General features: G+C 40.2%; 1 protein-coding gene across 1 annotated transcript in view; it reads right to left on the reverse strand.

The window, feature by feature from the left end:
- Positions 1 to 25,276, reverse strand: part of ARID1B (AT-rich interaction domain 1B) — a gene marked incomplete at its 5' end in the record, with an annotated part of 326,929 nt that overhangs the window by 8,959 nt on the left and 292,694 nt on the right. Inside the window, 6 exons of the mRNA XM_080342352.1 lie at positions 1,113 to 1,209; positions 3,844 to 3,991; positions 5,669 to 5,841; positions 7,162 to 7,300; positions 16,321 to 16,525; positions 19,939 to 20,148. Of these exons, the coding sequence (XP_080198478.1) occupies positions 1,113 to 1,209; positions 3,844 to 3,991; positions 5,669 to 5,841; positions 7,162 to 7,300; positions 16,321 to 16,525; positions 19,939 to 20,148 (972 nt within the window). The remainder of the gene's footprint in view (positions 1 to 1,112; positions 1,210 to 3,843; positions 3,992 to 5,668; positions 5,842 to 7,161; positions 7,301 to 16,320; positions 16,526 to 19,938; positions 20,149 to 25,276) is intronic.

Genomic DNA, 25,276 nt, shown 5'->3' on the forward strand with positions numbered 1-25,276 from the left:
AATGTTCTGCAATATATCTTGGCTATCCCCACTAAATCACCTAGTCTGCTAGCATATGCTCATCATAAAGAACAACAAAAGTTTTCTTGACTATGCTATGTTAGAGAGATGTTATGAACCAAAGAGATAAGCAAGAAATTCTGAAATCGAAATTTATATACATTTTCAGTATAGTGCAACCTAAAATCCCCTCTTTTAGGTTCCCCCTTTCAAATTCCCTAGTAAAACTGTATCACAAACTGAAAAGGACTATCTGAAATTGGCTGAAAGCTAGCTTAAATTTTTATTTTTGTATTATAAGGAAGTACTTTCTATTTTGGAAGCTAACTTCAATTATTGTATGACTAGAAATGAATTAGAAACACACAGGATGAAACGCTGATCCTTCTGAAGTCAGTGGAGTTCTGCTATTGACTTATAAGATAGAATTTTGCCCACAAGGTATTAAAGATACATGTAACAACAAAAAAAATCTTATTAATGAATATGATTTGTATTGTCAAAATTATTACAAAGTTAGGGAGACTGGAACTACACATATTTAAACTATTTTTAACACTAACGATGTTCTCTCTCATGTATTTGTACTATACTGTTACTAGAGATAACGTGGGGAATATGCCATCTGATCTATATTAAAGATAGTTATCTCATATGACCCGCGACAGCATTCTAAATAATTGAGAGTGCTGCACATTTTACTTTGGTCCAATTTTCTGTTGGGTTCACTTGGCTGCATGACATTAAGTTAAGGCCCTTCAACCTGCCAGGCAAGCAGCTTTCCTGTTCATTTCTGGAATTGAGGCACCATCACTTTACTAGCCTACAAATTATGCTTTCCCAGTCTGCTGGTTATTAACTTGGGACAATCTCTTGATACACATCCAAAGCCACAGAACATCTGTTAAAATTTACACTCTTCCAGTGTAATGAACACATTTTCCTATAGCTGCACATACACTGCTTATCCATATGGGCTGTGATTTTGACCAGAACTACAGGCCACCTCTGTGCCAAAAGACATACATTGTATAAACAAATTTTTGAATGTATACAGAATTTAGGGGTGACATTTATTAAACAAACGTTATAGCTGTTTTCCCCTTTCCTACCTGCTGCTGTGGATACATTCCAGGTTGATGTCCTCCATATGGTGGCTGTCCTGAGGGAGGTCCTTGTCCTGGATACTGCTGCCCATACGGTTCATGCCTAAAATGAAGCATTCAAATCAACACTTAGAGCTGCTGGAATTTCTAAGCCACCAGGAAAAGTACTCTGATGATCTTGCGTCTTGAAGATATTTGCCATTTGGAAACAAGGTGAAGGTACAGTGTGGTATGGTCCTGAGCCTTACGTACTAAGCTCTGCTGGAGCTGGTAGCGGAAGGAAGGAGATAAAAGCAGACAGAAGAAAGGAGGAGCAGTGAAGATGTAACAGAGAGATTTAGAGGTACCAGTCAGGAATGGAAACAGGTAAGGAAGGCAGCTGCAGGTGCTAGGAACCCATCTTAAGTGGAAAAGTATCTGATGTACAGCTCAAGGGTTCCAAGTCATAATTCTCATTTTTTAACAAGTCAGTCTCCAAGCAAGACACTTTCTGGATTATTTAAGAATATAATCAACAGTTAACTGCTCTTTTCAAGTGAAATTGTGATTTCAGTCTGATGACAGTGAAAAAAAGGAGTATAAATTTCATGACAATATGTAGCATCTAAATACACCATTATTGAGTAAAAACAGTACTCATAATTTTGCTAATGTTCAAGTAATTTTTAATTAAAGCTCCATAATGAAGCATACATGTACGAGGCAGAGTTGCATTGCACTTGGAAACTTACCTGTGGCCATTAAGACCTCTGAGGAGCACTACAGTGCAACTGCAATATTTTTAGCATATCTGAATGAAATTTAGGTTGCTGAAATGAAGTACTTGGAAAGTATTAACACTGAAAAATAACACTCTACCACAGACCAATATGTCAGTAATTCCTCTCTGTACACTATCAGTGAGAACACATCTACTATTCGAGTACAATTATGGAAGTAATGTATCAGGGAGAGTCAGAGAAACAGAGGACTGGGGAACCTGACACGTTAAAAGAACTAATGGGACCTACTTTTCCCAAAAGCATAGAAAACTCACATTATTTGAGAGATGACCAGAGTGAAAGCAATAGCTGTTCAGTATCTCCTAGAATTATTATGTGGATGGAGAGAAATTACCTAAATGCCAGTTAAAAGAACAATATAGCTGATGGAAATTGTCTATAGGTGTCCAAGATGGTACATGCAATAAGATAAAACTCAACAAAGCTACATGTATGTCATACATAAGGGAACACCTTCTAAATGTTAAATTGGTTAGCCACAGGATAACCAAAAGCCAGGTGAACTAGTGGAAGCTTCAGAAGTGGTGTCATTTAATGCTGCTCTGGAGAACTTAGGCCTGTACAATATGTTGTAGTTCAGTGTTGGCAAGGAGATACTCAAGGTAGGATGTATACTCCTTGTCTAACATCTGTGAGTCTCTGGCTACAAAAAGTCAACTGATTCATCCAAGCCTCTGCCCTCCCCCCCTGAAACTGAACCAACAGTAAAAGCCTAAATAAGAACAGGCAAAAGAGAAATAATACACCAAGAAGCCACATATTCTGTCTATGTGCCCTCACAGAGGCTGCTGGCTCTCATTAGCTGGTTATTGCAGATATTACGAACAGAGAAATCAGTGTTCACCTTTGCTGGCCAGGGTAACGATTAGGAGAGTACATGCTTGGGTCACTGTTTGAAGGCACCATGTTGCTTTGACCAGGTGGTCCCATACTACCTTCAGGACCCAGCCCATGATCCGACCTAAAAAATGACAAAGGAAACCTCATTCTGTAAAAAGCACTTATTCTACAAAATTGCCAGTAAAATAAAACACACCCCTTAAAGAAAACATTCTCTTGACTTATGACCTTCCAGTGGAACCCTCACTCTCACTGAGTCCCCAGCAATGTGACCTGTTGAACAACATGATTACACTTGTGTTACTCTACACATCTACTACTGTAAACTACTAACTAAAAACTACTCTGCTGGTACACTTAGCAGACTCACACTGCACCACTTTGGCTACCACCAGGAAACAAAAAGTTAATCTAAAGTACACAGCCTAATGAAAGTAAAAGTAGGAATACAGCCAGAACTGCAAAACTTACTGGAATACTTAATATAATACAAACATTTCCAAACCACTCTGCTTGCTATACCAATGCTTAGACATCAGTGATTTCACAGATTTTTTTTCCAAAGCCTTTCCTGGGATAAACAAAAGAGGACCAAATTTATTTTGTGCACTTTACTGAAAGACAAACTTAAGAGGGTCCTGATGGACACACTGCAAGACTGGTGCCCCTGCAACTCAGACAACAGATGCCAGACTCTCCAAAGGCAATTCACCAACACACCACAAACTAGACATGTTTGGGCTGTGCATTGTGTTTTTCATAAAACTCTCACCAACAACTGTTTAGGTGAAAACATGGTCAGAAGACTAACTCAAGTGCTACTTTATGCCATCACAGCCCAGCCCAGCTGCCAGCTGAAGGCAGCTGTCAAATACACCCACGTGCTGATCTGCTGCAGCTTGAGCAACTTCTAAGGTGTGACAATTCCTCCTTATTAATTTGTGTGAACAGCTAGACTTGGTCATTAGCAGTGGTTTGACTCCCAATGATTTAGTAAGATGCTGTAGGAAATGTAGGCTGCTATGTTCTCTGCAAGGTCCGACGTGAAAATGAAATGAGGAAAGAGAGGATAATTTTCACTAATGGGCGTTGCTTTTTCTTGGAGATTGACTCACCTCCTGTCATAGCCTCCATAAGAGAACTGCTGTCGCTGGCTCATGCTCATGTTGGACATGGCTCCAGATGGGCTCTGGTTGTACATATCTTGTATTCCACTGTTAGGCATTTGTCCAGGGGTCATGAAAGGCTCATTGCTTCCAGGCACTGCATGAGTAACGGAAATTAAATATATTATTCTGGGTGTTTGAAGACATCTTTCCATTAAATGATGTATTTTAAAATAATGTTCAGACCCCTAATACTGCCAAGGAGAATTAGCTGGTGTCTGACAAGCTCTCCAGGGTCTGATGAAAACACATGAAGTAGGACCATTAGTAAGATGATCGTTATAATATTAAGGAACTGCAAGAGAGGAAAGCAATCTCATCTTATGAAACTAAGCTCATCAGGCACCAGGCAGCTTCTTCCCTGTGATCTCCATAGCTGAACATGAACTTGTTCTTGTTCTTTTCACCCCAAACAATGCTAAATATGAACACAAACACAAACCGCAAACATAAACCTTACAAAACAGATGAAAGCAAATCCCCCAGTTTGGATTACAAAATTGTCAGAATCGCTCTCTTCTTTTTCCCATAAAGCTCTCATACACACATATATACCATAATTTAGTTATGGAAAGGTTACTTTATTCTACTGTAGCTTCTTGAGCAGGATGGGCACATTCTACAAGCCCAAGAAAAGGCATGTTGACCACTATATCGGATATAAATCCCCAAACAGATAGAGGAAGAGACTCTACCCTTTAGTCCCTCATAGCAGATACTGAAAAGAGATATTTCTATTTCAACAGGATGAATGTGAAATGTATGACAAACTGCAATAAACCCACTTAATCTTTCATGGATATAAAACCTACAGTGAATCTAAGACAGGGTTTTGCCTTCCTCCAACTGTGTTATGCTAGTGTCCCTAGTCCAGGCAAAAGGATTTAAAGGGAAGGTTTAAAAAAAAAACAACCATCAGAATAACTATCTCTTTTAAAGCATCTCCCCACTTCATCACGTATCTCTCTTCCCCTTATCTCTGGGCCTCTTCTTCTCATTTCTCCTGTTTGCTCCCTTTCAGTTTCCACTTTCTTAATTTCATCTCCTCCATCTACTCTTCTCTTTGCAGCCATTGTGAGCTCTGCTTGTGTCCTTTCATCCCACTTTCCTATATATGAGGCATGCAAGATTGATTAATTTTAGGCACATTTTACAATATTCACAAAACCATCTGTAGGTTAAGTGCCCCAAAGGACAAGAGTTGAGTTTGACATTAATTTTAACTTTTGCTTTCTAAAAATAAGCAAACTTTGAGTGTGTTTATCACCTTTTGACAGAGGCTGTCCAAGTGAGAAAAAAAATCAGCTTTCCTATTATGGAAAAGATGTAAACTGAGAAAGCACTAGGAGATTTGCTCAGTTCCACACAGTGAATTCCCAGTTCAGCCCTAGTACAACCAGGCATGTTGCTTCACCATTTCACATTCTAACACTGAAGTCCATCATCTCATTTGCAGAATAGCTAATCACCCTCAAGAAACATACGGCATTGCACAAAATCTAACCCTATGAATTTATGCCATTTCCTGAAATGTATTCCCACACACATTCTTAGGATTCTGTTAAGTCTAAAATAAACAGTATGACTCTAAGAGAGGAAAATATGACCAGACCAGAATGAAACACAACTGCATTGTACCTCTCTTTTTGCTATAAGGATACCATTTAAGCAATAGCAAAACCAGCAAGGTAAAAAAACTCATTGTGATGACTAGAACATCATCTTGATTACACAGAAGCAGGGAAGAATACTTAAGTTCCCACAAAGAAAATACCTTTTCTCATTCCACCGAAAGGATCTTTATTCGGCTCATATGGCATCCTTCCCATCATATCTGGCATGTTTATTCCCTGCTGGTATGGTGCATTTGGCGTCACAGAGTTTCGCTTCGGGAACGCTGAATCACTTACATCAGAAAAGGGATCGTGCACACTAACTGCACTGTTTCTAGCAGATGAGAAAAAGGAGCCATTAACATCATCCCATATTCATAACAGTGAAAGAAAGACTGGACTATAACACACCCAGCCTGTGATGCTGTAACCGTGATCAGTGCAGGATATATCTGAGGAAGATGCAAAACACTTTCACAATGGACAATCATTAAGAAAATGTTCCCATTTTTTCCCCAAGCTTATCTGACTACTTACCTTAAAGATCATGGGTTTAAATCTAATTCAGCTGTAGATGTTCTTATTACACAAAAGTCTAAGCCTTTCTGAAATTTCACTGTTTGCCGCACTACCCTAAGGCAGTGAGCTCCACAGCTTAATTATATGCTTTGTCACAAGAGTATTAGTTTTTATCAGTTTCATATTTATTACCGTTCAAATTTACCAAGCACCTCATTGCTCTCCTACTAGAGGAAAGACTAAACAGTGACACTTGATTTAACTCCCAAACACTATTTACTGTTATGGAGACGCACTAACCTATATGGTTGCAGCCAGCTTTATTCTAAAGCTCTAAAAATTTGGCTTTGAAAGTGGAGTTTCCCTGATAACTATCAGATTTATCCTTAATGAAAAAGTATTTTTTTTTACATCATGAAAGAAAAGTCAATCTGAATTAAAGATTATTATGAAAGCTTCTTGCTATCCTTTCCGCACTATTACAGATGGAGAAAAAAGAATCTAAGTATGTTAAGTTTAGAGTGATTCTGTATGTAGTTCAGAGCTCAGCTATGTGCCTGCTGAAGTCACTAAGAACATTTTTGCTGGACTTCAGTGGGTTAAGGCTCCACTTCAGATTCAGCCAGTCTATGTGACTTCCACGACATTCAACTGAAAGGGATCTCTTGGTCCACCCAGTCGAATCCTCTGCTGTCTCAACCACTGTTAGCATATATGCTTTTCATAATTTGAATTTAAGCAGCACCTTAAAACCACACATTCCTCCCTCCTAAGCATGAATGTCTGGACCCGTACACCAGAGGAGGACAGGGTAAGCAAGGAAAGGAAGGCTGTGGTTCTAAGTTGGTGCTGCTGAGTTCCACCTGCTCCCCACTGTTCACGTATTTGCCTGCCTCCCTTTGCACTGGTGTTTGTCTGATCCTTCTCTAGTACTGAGAGAGCTAACACAGCTCCCACTCCTTCCTCTTTTTTCCCTCCCTCCCCTCCAAAAAGAAAGAATTTTCTGCTGCTTTTAAGGCTCTGTCTGGTTCACCACAGAATCAGATGAGTGCCTGAGCAGTCAGGAAAGAGAAAGACCAGCTTAAGCTGTTGTAGAACTACAGCCCCGCCAAATGCAGCAAAGCCCTTTTCATACCTGCCACCCTGCATAGGTGTCATCTGTCCATGAGGTGTTGATGCTGGTGTTGGGGGCTTCAAATCGCCTGGCACTTCTGTCATGGAATTACTACCAGTAGACTGTGGAGTCTGTGGGCCTTGCAAGGAACCAGAATTAGCTGGGAAATCAAAGAAAAAGGAACTATTAAAAGGTAGCAGCCGAATTCCTGTGGAAATAATAATCATCAAGGAGAGAAACTGGTCCTTTCCCCCATAAGTCTGCTTATATCACGCGTCTCAGCACTTTACAACTTCCTCAAAATCCTTGGAGATCAGGATGCACTGTGCAGTAATAGCCATCATCTTTCCTAGAACCATGAATTTAATCTGCTGCCTGAAGCAACATTAATAGAAATCACCTAGATGAAGGATCATTTAAATCAGAGGTCAGAGATACAAAGTTAATTGTCTATAGTTTACAGCAGAGTAAATGAAGGTTGTTCTTCAGCACAGCTTCTTCATATAATCACTATCACAACACGTACGTTTATAAGGCAAATTTAAGCCAGAAGCTTTTCCTCACAAATTTAAACTCCTATATTAATAGAAATTCATAATTTAATTTACCACTAAAAGGCAGACATTTCCATGGTGAAACATGGGAAAAGATTAGTGGCGCACTGCAGCCCCATGCCATCTTTGAGACAGCATGAGAAAAGGTTGTATTTAAGAAATGTACAAGGCAATCTGGGATAAGAAAAAAACAATCACTGAAAGCAGAATTCGAACAGGAGGCTATAGTTAATGCACCTAATACGATTATAAAAATAGCAATGGATGTCCTAATAAAATGAGTTAGGTTCATTGTAGAGCACATGCGACAAGACCAGGTCAATTCTGCAAAGCATCTATTTCATTTGCAGAAACTTCTATGTTGAGATCTCAGAACACGATGGAGCACCTGCACTACTGTCCCTCACCATGATGGTAAATTGCTGTATTCTTGAAATGACAAGTGTAGAAAAGCGTGTACTGTTCTGTTCCAGTGAGACTGAACAGTAATAAGGATATTAAATGAATACAACTTATAAGCTAATGATAAAATACATCCAGACCAGTCTTTTAAAGCAGACACCAAATTTACTGTTTTCATATGACTACTGAGAAGAAACAGCCCTGAACCCCACAGATCTGGCATAGTCGTTTTCTGATTTAGAAGATGATAAGTGGGAATTAGTAACAACATCTAAGACTTGGATCTGATCGGCCTTGCAGCAGAAATTGTACTTGAGCAGAACTTCCAGAATTCCAATCTTCAGATGCAATTGGGAAAAAAAAATTACCAGCAGAAAAATCCATAAATCTAATAGACTCAGAAAGACATGTCTTTGGCTTGAGAGGTCCTTTTTTTTTTATGAACTGTCATGTAAGCATCTTTTAGTGCCTGACTATCTATGTTCAACAACCAATTAACGAAACTTTATAAATTACTGTTAGAGGGAAAAGTGGAACAAGCAGTATGGGCTTTTCTTCTGTATGTGAATGAGAGAGTAGTTTATAATTGACTCAGAATGCTAGAACACTCATCATCTTGACAGGCAGAGCTTGTTTTTAACTAAAGAACACCTTTTTTATATGTGTTTCATTTATATCTGCAACACATGTTCCACTATCTGGAAATCAGTCCCAGTAGCAAGTGCATATGTAAAATCCGCATTGTGTAGACCACATTGTTCTTGTCCTCAGCTTTCTGAGGCATGTTTGGATTATGCTCACACAGTAATGAGGTTCAAAAAAAGTTCAAGAAAAGCTCTCTGATTGCATTAATACAGTAACAACAACATTTGCAACAACTAATGCTACAGCTGACTGAAGGCTTTAGCGCTATAATAAAACAAATCCATATGATAATTAAAAAATCATCATGCTCACATAAAGTGAACCCTTTGTATATATGACCTGAGTGAGCCAGGATCATTCTCCTGCCCTTGAGCTTTAAACACAATTCCAGATTACTTCTAAAAAACTTGAAAGCATTTTTGAGTTAAGCCACACATTGTCACATACCATCTTGTTATATTAGAACCATGCAAGTAAACATCTCGGTGTACCCATATACTTATTCTAAAATACGATATTGCCTAACCCTGCATATTTCTCTTATCTTGGCCTACTAAGCAGCAATTAAGTTCTTCCTACCTACCTATCCTACCTAAGCAAGAACATAATTCATAACTAAAGAAAACCTAAAGAAAATAAGTAAAATATTTTTTCAGTATCTATCAGCTTGCATGGGTATAGAATCTTTAATATGAATAACTATGTGTTTTACATAATCTTCTTGGATAAGGAAGGGTTTAAAAGCAAAACAAAGATATCTAATTGAGAGCTACAAGTCAAATTTCTATCTGCTAGATGGCGATTATAGGGTTGGTTATTTTTCCCACACCTCTTTTTAAACAACTGGATGTGAATAGCTGAAAAAATGGAAGGCAAATGCTATCTTGAGAAGTGCCAAGTTTCTGGTACTGCTTTGTTAATATGCTGTGCTCTTGACATCCACTGAGTCAGGGCCACTTCTACAGAAGAAAAACTGCAAGTGTTCCAATTTCTGGATTAGGTCATCAGCTCCCAAGAAGAGCCCAAGTGTGGATATGACCTACAATGCAACTGCATACACTCACAGGCCACTGAATAGTTCATTTATCTTTTAGTAATAGCTTCAATGTAAATAGCACATTCCTTGAGAAGGAATAAGTATGCACTCTTAATGCTCACTGTTGGTAGATCGGGTACAATTGTTTAAGCAACTTACTTAACTTTCTCTACTATGATGTGATTTTCAGTACCTTTGCCAAGCTTCAGCCTATCATCAGGAACTCATCCTGACAAATATTCCCCTCAAGCTAATTTTGATTTGGAAATTTGCAGCTGTAACTGGCCAGCTTTTTTTAAAGAATATGCCTTTGAAAACATATAGTCTTCTTCTGTTGTCCCCAAAAGAGAAATATTTTTCTGTGAGCACCAGTGGTCCCTTCATTGTCTGAAGATGAAACTTGGTGGTAGTGTTGGGGACGTGCCTGTGATGGGAAACTACTCTTCTTGATTCAGTGTTTATTCTGATTTGGTCAAATAAATTTGTGAAAAATACCTGCTGATAAGTAGAGATTATTAACTTGCTATACATCCACTGCTTGGTTTTCTGAAGATCCTATTTGCACTTATTTCAGGCTGGGGGTGAGCAGGACTCTCACTGTAATTCAAAGAATTCAGTACTGGGAAGAGTCCAACACTGGGCATGTGAAATTGAATTTTGCACAGGAGGTTCTTAGATGTGTGTTCCTTTTATCAGAGAGTCTGTTTAGAGACACTGTTTTCCAACTGTGCAGAACATGTAGGGCAACAGATGAGATCATATAAAGGGCTATATATAGCAAAACTTAGAAAACCGGCACCCAGAATTAGTGGATACTCATGTTGTAAATTTTTTGGTAGCCGAGTTCCTCTTCCGTAGAATGGGAATCATATGACTCATATACATTTGTAGCGAGGTTGAGAAAAACCAAGGAGTAAATTTATAACTTTCTGTTTGAGTCTGGTTGAAAACTATGGCACAAGTAAGAGCTGTGTACTGGAAAGTGAGGAAAACACAAAATGCTGAGTAACTCCTCACTAACTGAGCACCGTTTGTTCCGTGTGCTGAATGACACAGACGTTGCATGGAAAAAATGTCAATGCGACTACATAATCAAGAGTGCATTGAAGTGTATTTGCACAAGGAAACATAATTAAGGTTGCAAAGATTATGTCTCACTTTTGACATTTCCTAACCTTTGAGCACTTGACTTTGCATCAAAGCAATATACTTCAAACCGTTTTTGGATATAGCATGTACACAGGTGCCTGCATGCACACATGTTAAATGCAAACTAGTTATGCTCTCTCACACGTTTTACACACATTGCTATTAGCAATATTTTCTAGTTAAAGAACATGACAACAACCCTCTCCTCTGTAAGAAAGTGCTATATTCCTTTTGCTTGTTTTACCTTAAATTTTACATTTGTTAAGCAGCTCTCTGAAATTTTTACATCTATTCTTGCAAGGTTTTTATTATGGTAGATGTTTAATTTTGATTGTGGACATCCCAAAATAGAAACTGTATCTTTTAAAGTGCTTCGTAAGCTTCATATTAAAAAAAAGAACTAAGAAGGAAGACGATGTTCTTTTAAAATGGGTAATCTCTTCTTACATGTTTCTGCAGCAGACTTGAAGATGTCCAAGAAAAAACCTATGTGTACATAGCTACTGAATTCTTCATCTCACATCCACATGTAAGTAACACTTGTCTTTCAAGTGTCCTAACAGATTTGGAAGAATATGCTTTTAACAATAAAAAAATCCATCCAAGATGAAATAAAATGAACATCTTGTTAGTGAGGAGGTGAGGTCCCACAAACTCTTCTACAGTTCACTCAATGGCATGTGTTATTCTCGGCAGTGTAGAATTACAGCATCGGCACGGCTTTTTCCTTGCAAAGCGTGCATGGCAGCAAGTACTTTTTTCAGGAGAGACACTTTATTTACCAGAACAGAAACATGCAGTTAAAAAAAAAAAAAAAAGAAAAAAATCAAATCTTTCTCATGCCAGCATTTTCTTCCCTTCAGGAAAAAAAAAAAAAAGAGAAGAAAAGAAGAATGCAACCTCTTGAAACTCCATTAATAGGAAGCCTGACATGCTCTCTAGGATATCCCTACCTTTTGCCAGAAGCTACAAATGTATACTCTAAAGTAAACAATGGAAAGGTTACTGAAGGTTAAGTACATTCACATACTTCAGAGTGAACAGCCAGCCGCCACGCTGGGAAGATAATTTACACAGCACGAACCCAGTGCCCCAGTTAAGCTGGGCTGGGGGCCGGTGGCTGCAGCAGGGCCCCCCCGAAGCGGGTGCTGGCACAAGCATGGAGGCACCTCTGTCTGGTCCCCCATCCGCCCCTCCCGACCCCTTGCCATCCATCTTCCTGGGGATTCCCTGGCTGGCCTCATGACACGCTCCATGACATCACCTTGCCTCCTAATAATAGCACTTCAGCCAGCCACTCGCCAGCAGAGACGGATGGGTTTGGTTACAGACGCGCTCACTGAATGGCTGTGTTGTGTGGTGCTGTGTCCTGTGCCCTCCCTGCCACCCCCCTCCCCAGCCTTGTTTCTCTGCTGCCAAGGAAACACAGGGAACACACTCTTGTCGTGCTCTGTTCCCTCCTTCCAACACAGGCGCAGTTTTTCCAGGTCTGCTGTAATGAAATCTCTGCTGACATCAGGGCCAGCTGCTGAGTGTTACTCAGGAGCATCCTCAGCTCTACCACCGCGGCCATCCTGTTCGACCAGTGTAGCATAAACCACTCAATCTCTAATTTTGAGTCTTGTGCATACATAACCGCATACTGAAGCTCACAATTTATAGTGCCAGAGTACAGAAATGGAAAATAACTCCTTCTTTGAAATTTATTCTCCGGTATCCGTTAGTGCTCAGCATAATCGCCCCCAGAATTATTGTCAGTTTAGAACTTGCCACATAATTAGTGCATATCTTGGTCAAAACCATCAAACACACATGACAGGAAGAGCATTTTGTCTTTGTACCCACTTCTGGAAAGCACTGGAGTCCTAGAAGAATGCTTACAAAGACCTACAACTCTTCTCTCTTTCTAAGGGATTTTCTGTGCAGCAAAAGATTGGTCAACAGTTGACACGGACCTTGGCACAGATGCGACAACCAGGACATAAGGCCAACAGAGGTCCTCTAATAGCTAGTCTGCCATTAAGCATCTGCTGCTGACGGCATTATCTGACTCAGACAGATTGAAGCTGTGTTAGAAAGGCCTCAGCCTACTACAAACATATCTTCAACTTACACAGCCTTAGAGCAGTGCAAGCCACAGTAAACCACACTCACGCCCTCACGTGTCCCTGCGAGTTTTATGAAAGAACAGAAGAGGTTCTGACAGTAGTATGAAGCCAGAACATTTATTAAAATAGGCAGGTAATGCTACCCCTAACACTTGGGTTACTGTGCAAACCTCTGCTGAAAAAAGCCAACCAGCCTGTCACTTTGCTGCTCTACCCTCCTTTTTTCAGCTTTTTATAATTGCTGACAATATTCTGAATTGCATTGCACAAAGCACTAAATAATTCACTCCTTTACATACCATTTACCTTATTAATGATGTTGTAAAAACCAGAAGCGATGGGAGAATCCCTCATCAGTGCTACAAGCAAATGGACTAACAACACATGGACCCAGATCACTGCTTTGCAGTCCCATAGATTTTGTGGGTTTTTCAGTGTTCCTTCTATGATTCCATTCCCAAGATCATCTGTGAGGCAGCCACATAATCATCCCTTGGATAAGGGACATCTGCAACAACTGATTTGCTCTGAACTGAGTGTCACCATGCTCCCACCTTGCATAACACCTACCTGGGAACTACATCTACACAGGAACTGAATTCTTCTCTGTAGCAAGAAGGCTGCCAGTTTCTATATATTCTTATATATATTTGGTATATATTCTTCTGAGCAATTGAAATATTTAGTTTAAAAAGTTCTATGAAGATGAGCTGATCTTTAAACTCTCATGACCCTGATTTCATAGCATCAGCTGGTTAGAACTGCACAAAATACAGCACCCTTTCCTCTGAGACAAGCCCCACCTCTTCTTACCAGAACTAACTTCAGCCCTAATACTGTAACTAGTTCTCTGCAAATGGATTTGGCATCAAAGTGGCTCTGCCTACACTGAGCTAACTGCACAACAGAGGCTAATGGTGAAAGCAAGGACCTTTGGAGGCAACTGTTTCTTGTTGTATTGGGCTCCCATGCCCTCTGAATGCCAAAGAGTAACAGATTATCTAAAGCACATCGACAACTCTACTTCTTTTGTGCAGTTAAAATGTTAATGTTGGTATATAGTAAAGGAAAAGGAGCAAGAAAAAAAGCTGACTATTAAAGAGAACAGGCTTGTACTCTCTGCAGCATCTATACCTCAGCGGGATTTCATGTATTAAAGCTGATACACACTGGGAAAGCCTTTCTCCGTACAGAAGTGCAGTCCATTCAGTGACACGAGCTCTTTTCTTGCCAACAAAACAAACCTTGAGATCTTTGCTTGCTTCCCCCTCTTCTAGTCTCTATGTCCTGCTGTGTTTTTATTTTAGAAAAATAGTTTCAGTTCTCCTCATAGACAGCTTGCTTGAATGTTATGATAAATTTAAACTTGGACTTTGCCATTTTCATCTGTAGTGTCATGATGCAAAAAGTCCCTCTAAAAGTCGTATGTCTGACATTTCTGTTCCTTGTTTAAGGTTATGTATTCAAATAACAATCCTTTATCTCCAAATTCAGTCAATTTACGGTGATGATCCCCAAACCAACTACTGAGAGCAGTGCAGAGCAGTGAGAGGCTAAAGGAGGAGAGAGCAAAGCAAAATACTCTTTCATTTTTAGTACTGCTGTTTAGTTCTAGAAACAGATGAATTTCCTCTTTACCCTCCTTAACAAGTTGAACAGTTTCGGCTCCCCTTAGCAGCTTTCTCTGGAGGTGACAGGTAAGTCCAACAACTTTTATTTTTCGCAATGGTGCACACTCAGGAGAATCTATGCTCATTTCAGACAGAAAAACATTGGGACTATAGGCTTCACTTCTAGTACCAAGTATTTTTACGCATTTTCTAAACTTGCCTTGCAAAATAACCTAGTGATATTCTTTATTAAATAATCAGCGTTGGGGTACATAACAACCCTAGGTGTTAACAAGGTGGAGGAAATATTTAAGGTATTAAACAAAGAGATGTACACAGTAAGATTTTAACTAAACACTCCACCAAATCCTTACACTGAATACATTAGGCTGAAAAAGATTTAAGCCTTATGGCCTTTATCTTTTTCAAAACTCACAAAGCACTGTCATAACAAATGATCTTGTAAAAGCTAGAACTGTATTATATGATTATAAAGGTCTTTGCAATTTTCTGGTATCTACGACAGGAATTCTCAAACTGGAGGAACACAGCCTGCAAACTGCCTGGAGAGCTTGCTGTGTCCCTGACTCGCCACTTCCCATCTTCAACCAGTGAACTCCACTAACAAAAATTAGGGTATTTAATACTTTCCTTATGCTGCCTTCTAATGCAGGAAACTGCTGTAAACATATCAAGAATAATATTCTCTTGGCCATAGAAGGTGGTCTGCCTAACAGTAATTGTGAAGGTAAGTCTTTACAAAATTATTTTGTTGGTCAGAAAAGCCTAATAACCAGCAAATCAAAGGAAACATTTCCTCTTTCATGGGTAGTCCAGACCTCAACATCATAGACTAATACTACACCTTTTCCAATCCACTTATAATGTTACAACTGAAGAATTTTCCTGCCTTGAATATCACGCATGACTATCCAATCCTGAGAGTCTTAAGCTGAATTAATTTTGAAAACACCACACTGTACGCTGAACACTGGACAGCTAAAATCAAGAATTTCCAGTTCCAAATTTTCAGACAAGAAGATAAAGACAGTGATGCTAATGACTAATCTGACATACAGGATTAGCAACAAAAAACAGAGAGCATGCCTCCAAACTGTGAGGTCTGGCAGTGGGGATGCACCATACTCTCAACTCTCTCCATCCACCATGCATTCAGTGTGAGCTGTATCAGGGTCCAGCACCTGGCAGCCTGACTCCAGCTGAAGCTTTACTGACCAGCTGTTGGGCTCAAACGCAGCTTTGGAGTCATGGCAAGGAGAGCGCAAGTACCAGAATCTGATCTTTAGACAAACAGACGTTCCTTTTAGTCCTGGCTGCCTCCTGTCCTGCAGTGCAAGCACGTCCACGCAGAATGCTCTTCTCTTTATTATGCCCACATAACTCTGAATATTCAGGGTAAGCTGGTGCACACGTCTTTACATGTTAGAGTGAGCAATGACAAACTAGACACAAGACTGCAGATGGCCCTTCAGAGTTAAATCTGACTTGACTCAGGAGCTAGGTCCAAGTCGGAAAACAAGATGCCAAAACATATTTTACCTTCATTTTTTTTGTCCAGCATTAGCAAGGCACGCTTCTAAACACATAAACTGCAACGCAGTGAGCTATGCATTCAAAAAATGGTTGTGTAAGAGGCTGCAGTTTTCTTGACTCACCAGGAGATGGCGGCTGAATCTTAGGTTGTTTCTTAGTATCTCCAGTGCTGAAGACTTCTGGAGGGGGCTCCTCCCCTCGCTCAATCTTGCACTCGAAGGCAAACAGGTACTGAATGTATTGTTTTTTCAGGGAGCTGGCTGCACTGCTCGAAGTGCCAACGTTCAAGGTGGTTGCCAGCTCACGCCACTTCTTGTTTTTATTAACCTATCAAAAGAAATGGTAGAATCACTGGTTTGCAGCAAAGCGTTTTATTTAAGTCAGGAGACAAAAAGGGGGGAAAAAACAAAAAGAAAAAAAAAAAAGCACGTAATGTCTTGGTTTACTTCTACATTTTTCGTCTTTTAACTAATGCTCATTACTCCCACACACAGTAATGCATAGACAGCATTTACAGTTATAAAACCATTAAGGAACCTGCTGATAGCTACATAAAAAGCTTTGCTTGTGGAGAGTCTTCTGCATGGTGCATCTTCTAAATGCCTTGCGCTCTCCCAGGGCCTATGCTCTTCAGTTAGCAATCCATCTCCAAGCAAATGCATGCTCATTCTCCCTCTCTCTGACACCCACCCGCACCCACCTCATTCTAATTAAAAAGCAGCTTCTAAAAACAAATTTAGAAAGCAGTAATAGCATTATTCTGCAATTTAAGTGTTTGAGCATTGATATGAAAAATAAATTTTTCTGCAAAATAGCCACCAGCTGTCAAACAGTTCAGCCTATAATTCTTTCACTTCAGAGTGTCTTGCAGGGACAGATCAGTGATCCCTCAGCTAGATAACAGGCAGAGTGAAGTGAGGTCCCTTAATTAATTAAGGCAGTCTTCAAACACACAGGCGAGTCCAGCAATACTCTGTATTACAGTGCTGACTGCAGAACTCTGCTGTGAGTCTTGTTTGCAGTGTGAGCCTGAGAATATTGAAAGACTCTGTTCATGAGCTCCTCAAACACAGCTGATCTGTAGTAACAGTGAAGTTCATTTCTCATCCTGGATGACGCCACTGGCTCGCTCAGCTCTACCACTTGTAGCAGCCAGTATTTTTGCTGCAATATCTGGTGCCCCAGAGTTCATTCAACTAGTTGTGCAATTGCTAGGTATCATCCAAGGAGGAGAGACAGCACGGAAATAAATGGGCTTTAAACGTATGAGCATCTCAGCTTTTGTTGGGGAAGAATCCTGACTCCTGTGCACCATGATGACTCCCTGCTTGCCCTGAGGCCTGAGATTTTAATGACTCCAACTTAACTTTCGCAGCTACAAAGGTTATCATTAGTCACACTGTTCCTAAGCCTGTGTGCCAGCAAAGGAAACATTTGTTTCTCGAAGTGTTTAATAACACTAACTGCTGCCAGTCAGCAAAGACCTTTTGGGGATAGCACTAATAGCAAGCAGGCCGGCATGGCTATGCAAAGTGTTTTTATTTCTCTGGTACATCCTGCAAGAACTCAGGAGTTAAAGGAGACAAGATTTTCATAAACTGCCCCCGTTGAGGCTTGAAATCCACTCACACAGTCCTTTGTGCCCACTGACTTACAGCTAAGTGGTGCGCAATGAACACATCATACTGCAAACAGAAACATCCACACCTACAATATGGGCATTTAGAAGAAGACTGCCAACAGCTGCTCGGTTCAAGTTTTACACCATCAGTTGCAACCATCCAGACAGAATACGCGCTGCTGTTGCGCAGCTCCAGCTCCACTCCCTGTCACTCTCCAGCTAGAACCATGAGGAGCGGAGTGCTGTGCTGCAGTTGGAGCAACAGGACAGCATCACACAGATGCATTTAAATAAACGTCAGCAAGCACCTCTCAGTAGCCCCAAACAGCTAAACACGGTGACCACTCACATGGGCACACCAGCAAAACCAGGAGCCTTTATTTTCAGTGTCAATTTTTACCCATAGTGAAGCACACACACACGTCACTCAAGCCCTTTCAAAAATCAGCCTAAGTGAACAGCATCTATTCTTTGGCAAGGCATTATGTCTGTCACTGCAAATCAACACTGAGTGTCCCAAAAGAAAATAAATTTCCATAATAAGCAAACGTGAATGATTCTCTAGAATAACCCATCTGCCCCCCATCTTGCTTAGTTTTTGATGCTCAGAGTCATACTACGGACACAATCACGCTGTATGAGGCAGAGCAGCTGCATGATACGATTTACCTGTAATAAAGTTTCTGAGCTAAAAGTAATGAAATCTTTATGATGCTGGGGGGCATGAGCTGATCACTGAAAGTGTCAGGATAACATCTCTTGCCCGTATACAGCATTTAACAACTGGCAAGCTGAACTATATTAGGTTTCTCTGCCTTCCTTTAATAACAGAAATAGCTTAAATCTCCAGACTTGAAGGGCCAATGATCTAATTCAGTAGTCAAATACTGCACTAGGTGTGCTATTCAAAATAACATCGAAAATGGTACAAATTGATGTTGGACATTTCTTTCTTGAACTAACCACATAGATTATTAAAAATGCGCTCTCTTTCTGAGGATCTAATTTGTTTGATGTATTTTTGAGTCCAGATTTGTAATTACCATTAAATTATATCTATTTAAATATTAAATATTATCTATTTTATAATACATACTGCAGATACATATTTATCTACATAGCTATGTTTAAGACATCATTTTGCAAAGCACTGAACATCTACAAACATTCCAAAACACACAGAAATGATGGGTCTCCGCACTTCACAGTGGCTTCTAGCACCCAGCCAGAGCGATCCCCTAGATGCAAGCGATGCTTTCTAAAAGCATCAGGCAAGGACAGATGACTTTGAGTACCAAATCTAAGGCTGCAAACACTGACCATTTTATCCTCCTTCCCCTTTTGGTGCTGCTAGGCACCAAAATATTTAGTTTTGCTCTGTGGTGGTCAGTCTTCTAGAACTCACATGTAATTTCCAAATATCTCTTTGTAAAACTTCCAGTGAACTGGTGAGAACACAAACCAAAGCTTCTCTCTTCTGTCTGTGACTTTTGCAATTTCAGCTCTTCCTGCTTTCATTTTCCTTCATCTCGATTAAGTAATTCACCTTTTCCTTGTAATCATTCTATTTGTAAGGCAACTCAAAATACCCTGTAAGCATCTTCCAAACACAGGGATAGCACAGTCCCTGTCTAAGAAACAAATGTACTGTACAGAGACACTCAGAGATGAAAGATTTGGGATGAAGGACTGTGTTTCAATAATGTATCTCTGCCTCTTCTGTGGAGAGATGAATTGATTTGTCTTAGAGGCAGTATCCCTATCTGAGAAGGATGGATTTCAAAATCTCCTTTTCCTTTCAGCTCTATCATGTATTTCTTACTCATAACTTTGATCTAATGGCCTCTTCGTCTTTTCTTCTCTTGGTGGCATTACTGCATTCCCCCAAACAGGTAACAATTTCATCTGTCTATCGCAATGGCCAATTTTGATTCAAACTGTAGAGTTTTAAGGCAATTATGAAGAAAAAAAAAGAACTCTGGACAAATATTAAAGCATGGAACTATTTTCTTCAACCATTGTCAGGGCTAAAAATGTAACCATGTAACCAGCAGGAAACAGTCTAGAAAAAAAAGTGCATCACTTTTCAAAAGGTTCACTTTCAAGTCCTTCTTCTCACCTGTGCTAAACCTCCAATCTCCTTGACGCAGACATAGAGCCTGAACAGGTCCAGGGGCTTCTTGCCCACAGCTGGCAGACTGGCCACGGGTGTGCCCCTCTCCTCCATGAACGTCAGGTACCGATCCACCCACATCTTGCGCTCCGGCTCGTTTCCTAGTTCATAGACTTTTGTGATCTTCTCTCCAGTTGTGGTAGAGGAACTTGATTTCTAAGTCGCAAGAAGAAAAAAAAGAGTTGGGGGAAGGGTGGGAGAGAGAGGGAAAAGAAAGTAAGAAACTCACAACACTGAAAAAGAGAAGATGTCAAACAAACTAAAGCTATCACACAACAGTCAGGAATGAAGGCTACTAGTTCAGGCACAAACAGTACATTCTGTCCATATAAGGAAAATTCAGCTTTTTAAAATAAAGGGCCCAAACTCCCCATTCTCATATTTCTTTCACGATCTGAACTTTGGATCCCAGAAGGCAAGTTTCTGATGTTGCCTCATTTTAAGAAGAGGCAGCTCTCATACAGTGCTTCTCATCCACTTATCTCAAAGTGCTTTGTAAGCAAAAATTTGGTTAAAGTCAAAACCAAGTTTGTCCCACACAACTTTACATAATCCTAAAAACAAACCAAATCAACCCTCTCCCCTTTGCCCCTCAAAAGGGGCTAGAAAACCTGAAGGTGTTTCTCCAGAACAGGAATTGCACAAGAGTAGCCTAAAGCGTGGTTACGCTTTACTAGCTCTTCACACCACTGCTGCCCAAGAATCAAGATGAGAGTGCCTACAGCACGAGGAGACTGGTGGCCAGACTCTTTGTGAACTGCTAATTAGCTGTTGGAGGCAATAATGCTTACGAGTAGCTAGTCCTCCCTTGAAGGAGAACAGAATATAGTCATCTCATATGCCTTACCTTGTAAAGAGAAAGTGTATTATGACCTGGTCAAACCAGGGATGGAAAGCAACCAGAGCTGAACCACCACCAGGAAAAGGGAAAGACTTGGAAAGAGCAGAATTTTCTCATGTGGCAGAAGTGCAGGAGCACACCCATTCTGCTGCTGCTCTATTTGGGCTTTACAGCTAATCAAAGCTCATGTTGTCTTGATGCCTTTTCTTCTCTGTGGAGATGGAAGAAAGCACTGAGGCTGCTACACAAACTCTAACTTCTCACCATATCTCTTCTGTGCAATATGACGCTGTGAGCTGGGCTCTGTGCCACGTGTGGACGGACTACACACTACACCCTAGCTGAGGTGTCCCTGAGGTGACAACACAGAGGGGCTGCTGCTACTGCAGGATAACCCTCCTGTGTGCAGAAGGCAAAGTGACTTGCGCAGCAGCAGAAGATGGAAGTGGCTCAGAATTAAACACAAGAGAAAAAGATTGACATAAAGCTTTGGGAAAGGAGACAAATATATGAAGGGAAACATATCCTTCATGTCTGTACAGTAAAATCCTAAACTGAGTTGTTGATTGTGGTAGACACTTCTTTAAACTTATCTAGTCAATCACTCTCTCCCTCCTTTGTCTTCTCCTTATTTGAATGGGAGACAGCACTATTCTGAAGCAAACAGGAACTTACTTCTAGTTGAAACACCTCTAAACAAGACCCCAGCTGCACCTCACAGATGCTACAGAATGACCCACTTTGTCTACATCCCCACATCGTGCTGCTGAGGACTGGCACTCAGCAACACCAAAGATGCAGTGGGGTAGCGTCCAACTGCCAAAGATTTTTAAAAGCATTGCCACCATTCATCTTGCATGTTAGCCCGGAAAACATGACAGGTTCTGTATGTCCCTCCAGCCATTAGCTGAAACTTGGCCACACTGGAGGACAGCCAGGGAGAAAAGAGATGTGAAGCCAAAGGGGGTGACCCAGCAGTTCTGTGAGCCATTGCTGTTCTTTCCAGTGAATGGATATTCATTTTAATTAAATAAATAGCCTCCTATAAAGTTTTCTGCCTTGCTTCCTGATACTGTAACTTCTTCGCAGCAGTCCATCCTACAGACAGATATTATTACCTGTCTTACCTAGAAATGAGGTGATTCCTCAGTTTACCTGTACCAGATTCAGTTGTGTCACAACTCCTACCGATGTCAGAGTCAAGGCTGAATTTGTTTTACTAAGTCACTGGCAGGAAAGTACTTCGACAAGAGTCCAGTAGATTATGCAAAGAAAGCACAAACTGACTCTGTAATGGCAACCAGTTTACTCTAAGCATCACTTGCTACGTATCTGGGTGTTTAAGAAAATCAGTTTAAATCTTTTCAACAAACATACTTTGCCAAAGATTTTTTGGGGACGTGGGTGGAAAGAGGGAAGTAGGCAAGTCATGTTGCTACAAATTTGATTTTATAGTGAAGATATATGATCACATAGGCTTGAACAGCTGAACAAACTGGAGCTACTCCACCACCAACTGCAATATGAACAGAGTTACTGTACTGCTCACCAGCATTAGTTTTAACCTGACATGATACCATGGGACTCTAATAAAAACGAAGGTGGGAAATTTCAGCTTTTACTCAGAAGATTTTGCATGTGCTTATATTCTAACATGAGAAAACAAAATAGTTTCTGTTTCACTTTTCTGGTAGTTCATGATTAAGAATGTTCAGATTTACCCATTTTATGTTTTCATTTTTATATGGTAAGATTATCTTTTTTGAATCAGATTCAGAGCAGAATGGAAACCAGTTAACCATTTTGCATTCTGGGTTTTTCTACTCTACATGTGAAATGATGCTGCTTTTCAGCAGTGTGGCAGCAGGCTCTAAAATGACAGTATCATCTGAAAACTTTTCACAGTTTACACAAGGTTAGAAGTGTTTCTTACTGTGTGAGCTTTCAGGTTGTCATGCTTTGTAAAATGGGTGCAATTTTCTTCTAAAGTGAAATGTTAATTTTAGAAGAATGCACCGGAGGGAAGAATGCCATTCCCCAAGAGTAAAGATCTTTTTATCTTCTCTATTTTTATAAATGTAAACATAGAGAAATGACAGATGTGTGCAAGCTAGTCTACACACAAACAAACTTCAGCTCCACATGGGCAGGTTCAGCTGGAAGCCTAAATTTGCCTAGAGATAGATGTTAACCCTCAGAAAATAAAGCTTTATTACAAAATGATCCCATTAGCAGATTGTTAACTAAAATGAGTGCATGTCAGGCAATGCTGGAAGAATACAGATCACGAGCTTTTCTTCTGTTACGTTTGTTGATAATTTTGGTGATAAAAGAATGCTGGTGCAAGCCTGTGGAACATAACTTTACTGATTCAGTTGCATCCTATTCTGCCCTCAGTCCCCAGCCCTCTGCTACATGGTATGACTGGCCAAGTTTAAACAGGTGATGTAGAAAACCCTGCATCTAAATACAAGGATACCAAAGCCAATTCTCCTATTAAATTTGTCAAACCCCATACTTTATTTTTACTGCACCTACCACCCATTAAAACTGTATTATACACAGACTCTTATATGGTGAATATGCAGAATCCTTGAGAGAACAGAAATTTCTGTAGGAGTTCTTTTCATATTAAGGCAGTGGGTAGCTGTTTTCTTACACATCTCTAAGCATCTATATTAGTACAACTATCTACTGTTCACTTTCACCACTTCAACAAAGACTGCCAATATTACACTTACAACATAGACCTATTTTACTACAGAACAGAGTTGACATACACAGGCAGCAAAAACTGCTGAAATCCAATCTCTGGCAGAGGTTTTTGCAAGACACAATTGTCTGTCAAGATTTCCTCCTGAAGGACTCTGCAGATCCCTCACAGCTAGCACCATGGAGATATAGTACTATTCAGGTGCATTTACTATCATATTCATGTGTACCTATAGACATAAACAGCATTTTATGGGGTTTTCATAACCTACAGTTTCATTTATGTTGCAGTGACCCTGCATAATTCACACCCACACTTGCAAATTCTCTCTAAGAATTTTAAAGCCACCACACCACTGTCAGAGATGCAAAACTAGTATGCAAAATTAGCATAGCAGAAGTGTTATTCACCATGAGGGTGGTGAAGCACAGGAACAGGATGCCCAGAGAAGCTGTGGATGTCCCATTCCTGGCAATGTTCAAGGCCAGGCTGGACGGGGCTTTGAGCAACCTGGTCTAGTGGAAGGTGTCCCTGTCCAAGGCAGGGGAGTTGGAACTAGATGATCTTTAAGGTCCTTTACAACTCAAACTGTTCTATGATTCTATGATTTTACCTATGTATCTGAAAAGCCCTCAAAACATAATTTCTTCTCCACATTTTCTCATGCCTCACTTCCATATAAAAGTCCTGAAAGACAGGATCCACTTAGTAGGATCACAAGGGTACTGTGAAGTGAATCACAGACCATTCACCCTTGCTTTAATCCTCTGCTGGAATGGAGAAGTTGTAGCACATGAAGCAGCTTCGGTATTTAATGAACAAATTCAGACTGTTTTCAAGTGTAACGAAATGCCTGCAATCAATTGTTCCAGTCTATGTCAGGCTGCTGTTGCAGTCGATGGAAGTTATCCAATACACTGGCCTTCACAGGCAAAAAGCAATCAGCTAATTTACAGCACTTTTCCATAGTTCCAAAGCACTGTATTTATCTGTATCTGTGTACCAAGAAGCTAACTGAAGCTAAAGATGCAGCAGCATTTGGACAGAAGGGTATTCAGAACAAACTGAAAGCACAAACTTGCTCCATTTATGTTTTCCAATGTTGTATTTCGGCATATTTACATGGAAAAAACTCCACATACATTCATGACGACTCTAGGATTTGTGACGTAGTTTATGCAATGAGCTCAGGAATGTGTTATTGCTTGGTAACCTTGCAGAGTAAGAACTCGATGTGTTATCCTGTGCAATAACTCTCTTGCTTTCCTCCAGAAAACCATCCAAACAAGCAATACCCAAAACATTACTACAAAGAAAACTATCAGGGTTTTTGGTACCACCCTTTCAGAAATGCTGTGAAGAAAAAGATGAGACTTTGTGGGAACAAGCAACACCAGCTGCCTTCTGAGACTCAAAGTTGTTGCCAAATAAACATCAAAACATTCAGGTGGTGCATTTCATGCAATGCTGCCCCTTTGCTCAGGGCTTTCACTACATGTCTGGTTTTTGGATGAGTAGATATTTTTCCTTTCCATTGGCCTTCCTCTGTTTGCCCTGAAACATTCTCTTCAGCATATCAATTTGTGAAAATTAAGTTACTATCTTATATCCATATTATTAATCAGGAAGTAGACTCAGGTTAAAATTCAGTACCAGAGGCCTGTCTTTATGACCCCAATACTTGAGATCAGGGATTAGAATTGTTGCTAATTTAAGTACATGTTAACGTT

Source organism: Nesoenas mayeri (assembly GCF_963082525.1).
Source record: "Nesoenas mayeri genome assembly, chromosome: 3".
In the NCBI taxonomy this organism is placed as follows: domain Eukaryota; kingdom Metazoa; phylum Chordata; class Aves; order Columbiformes; family Columbidae; genus Nesoenas; species Nesoenas mayeri.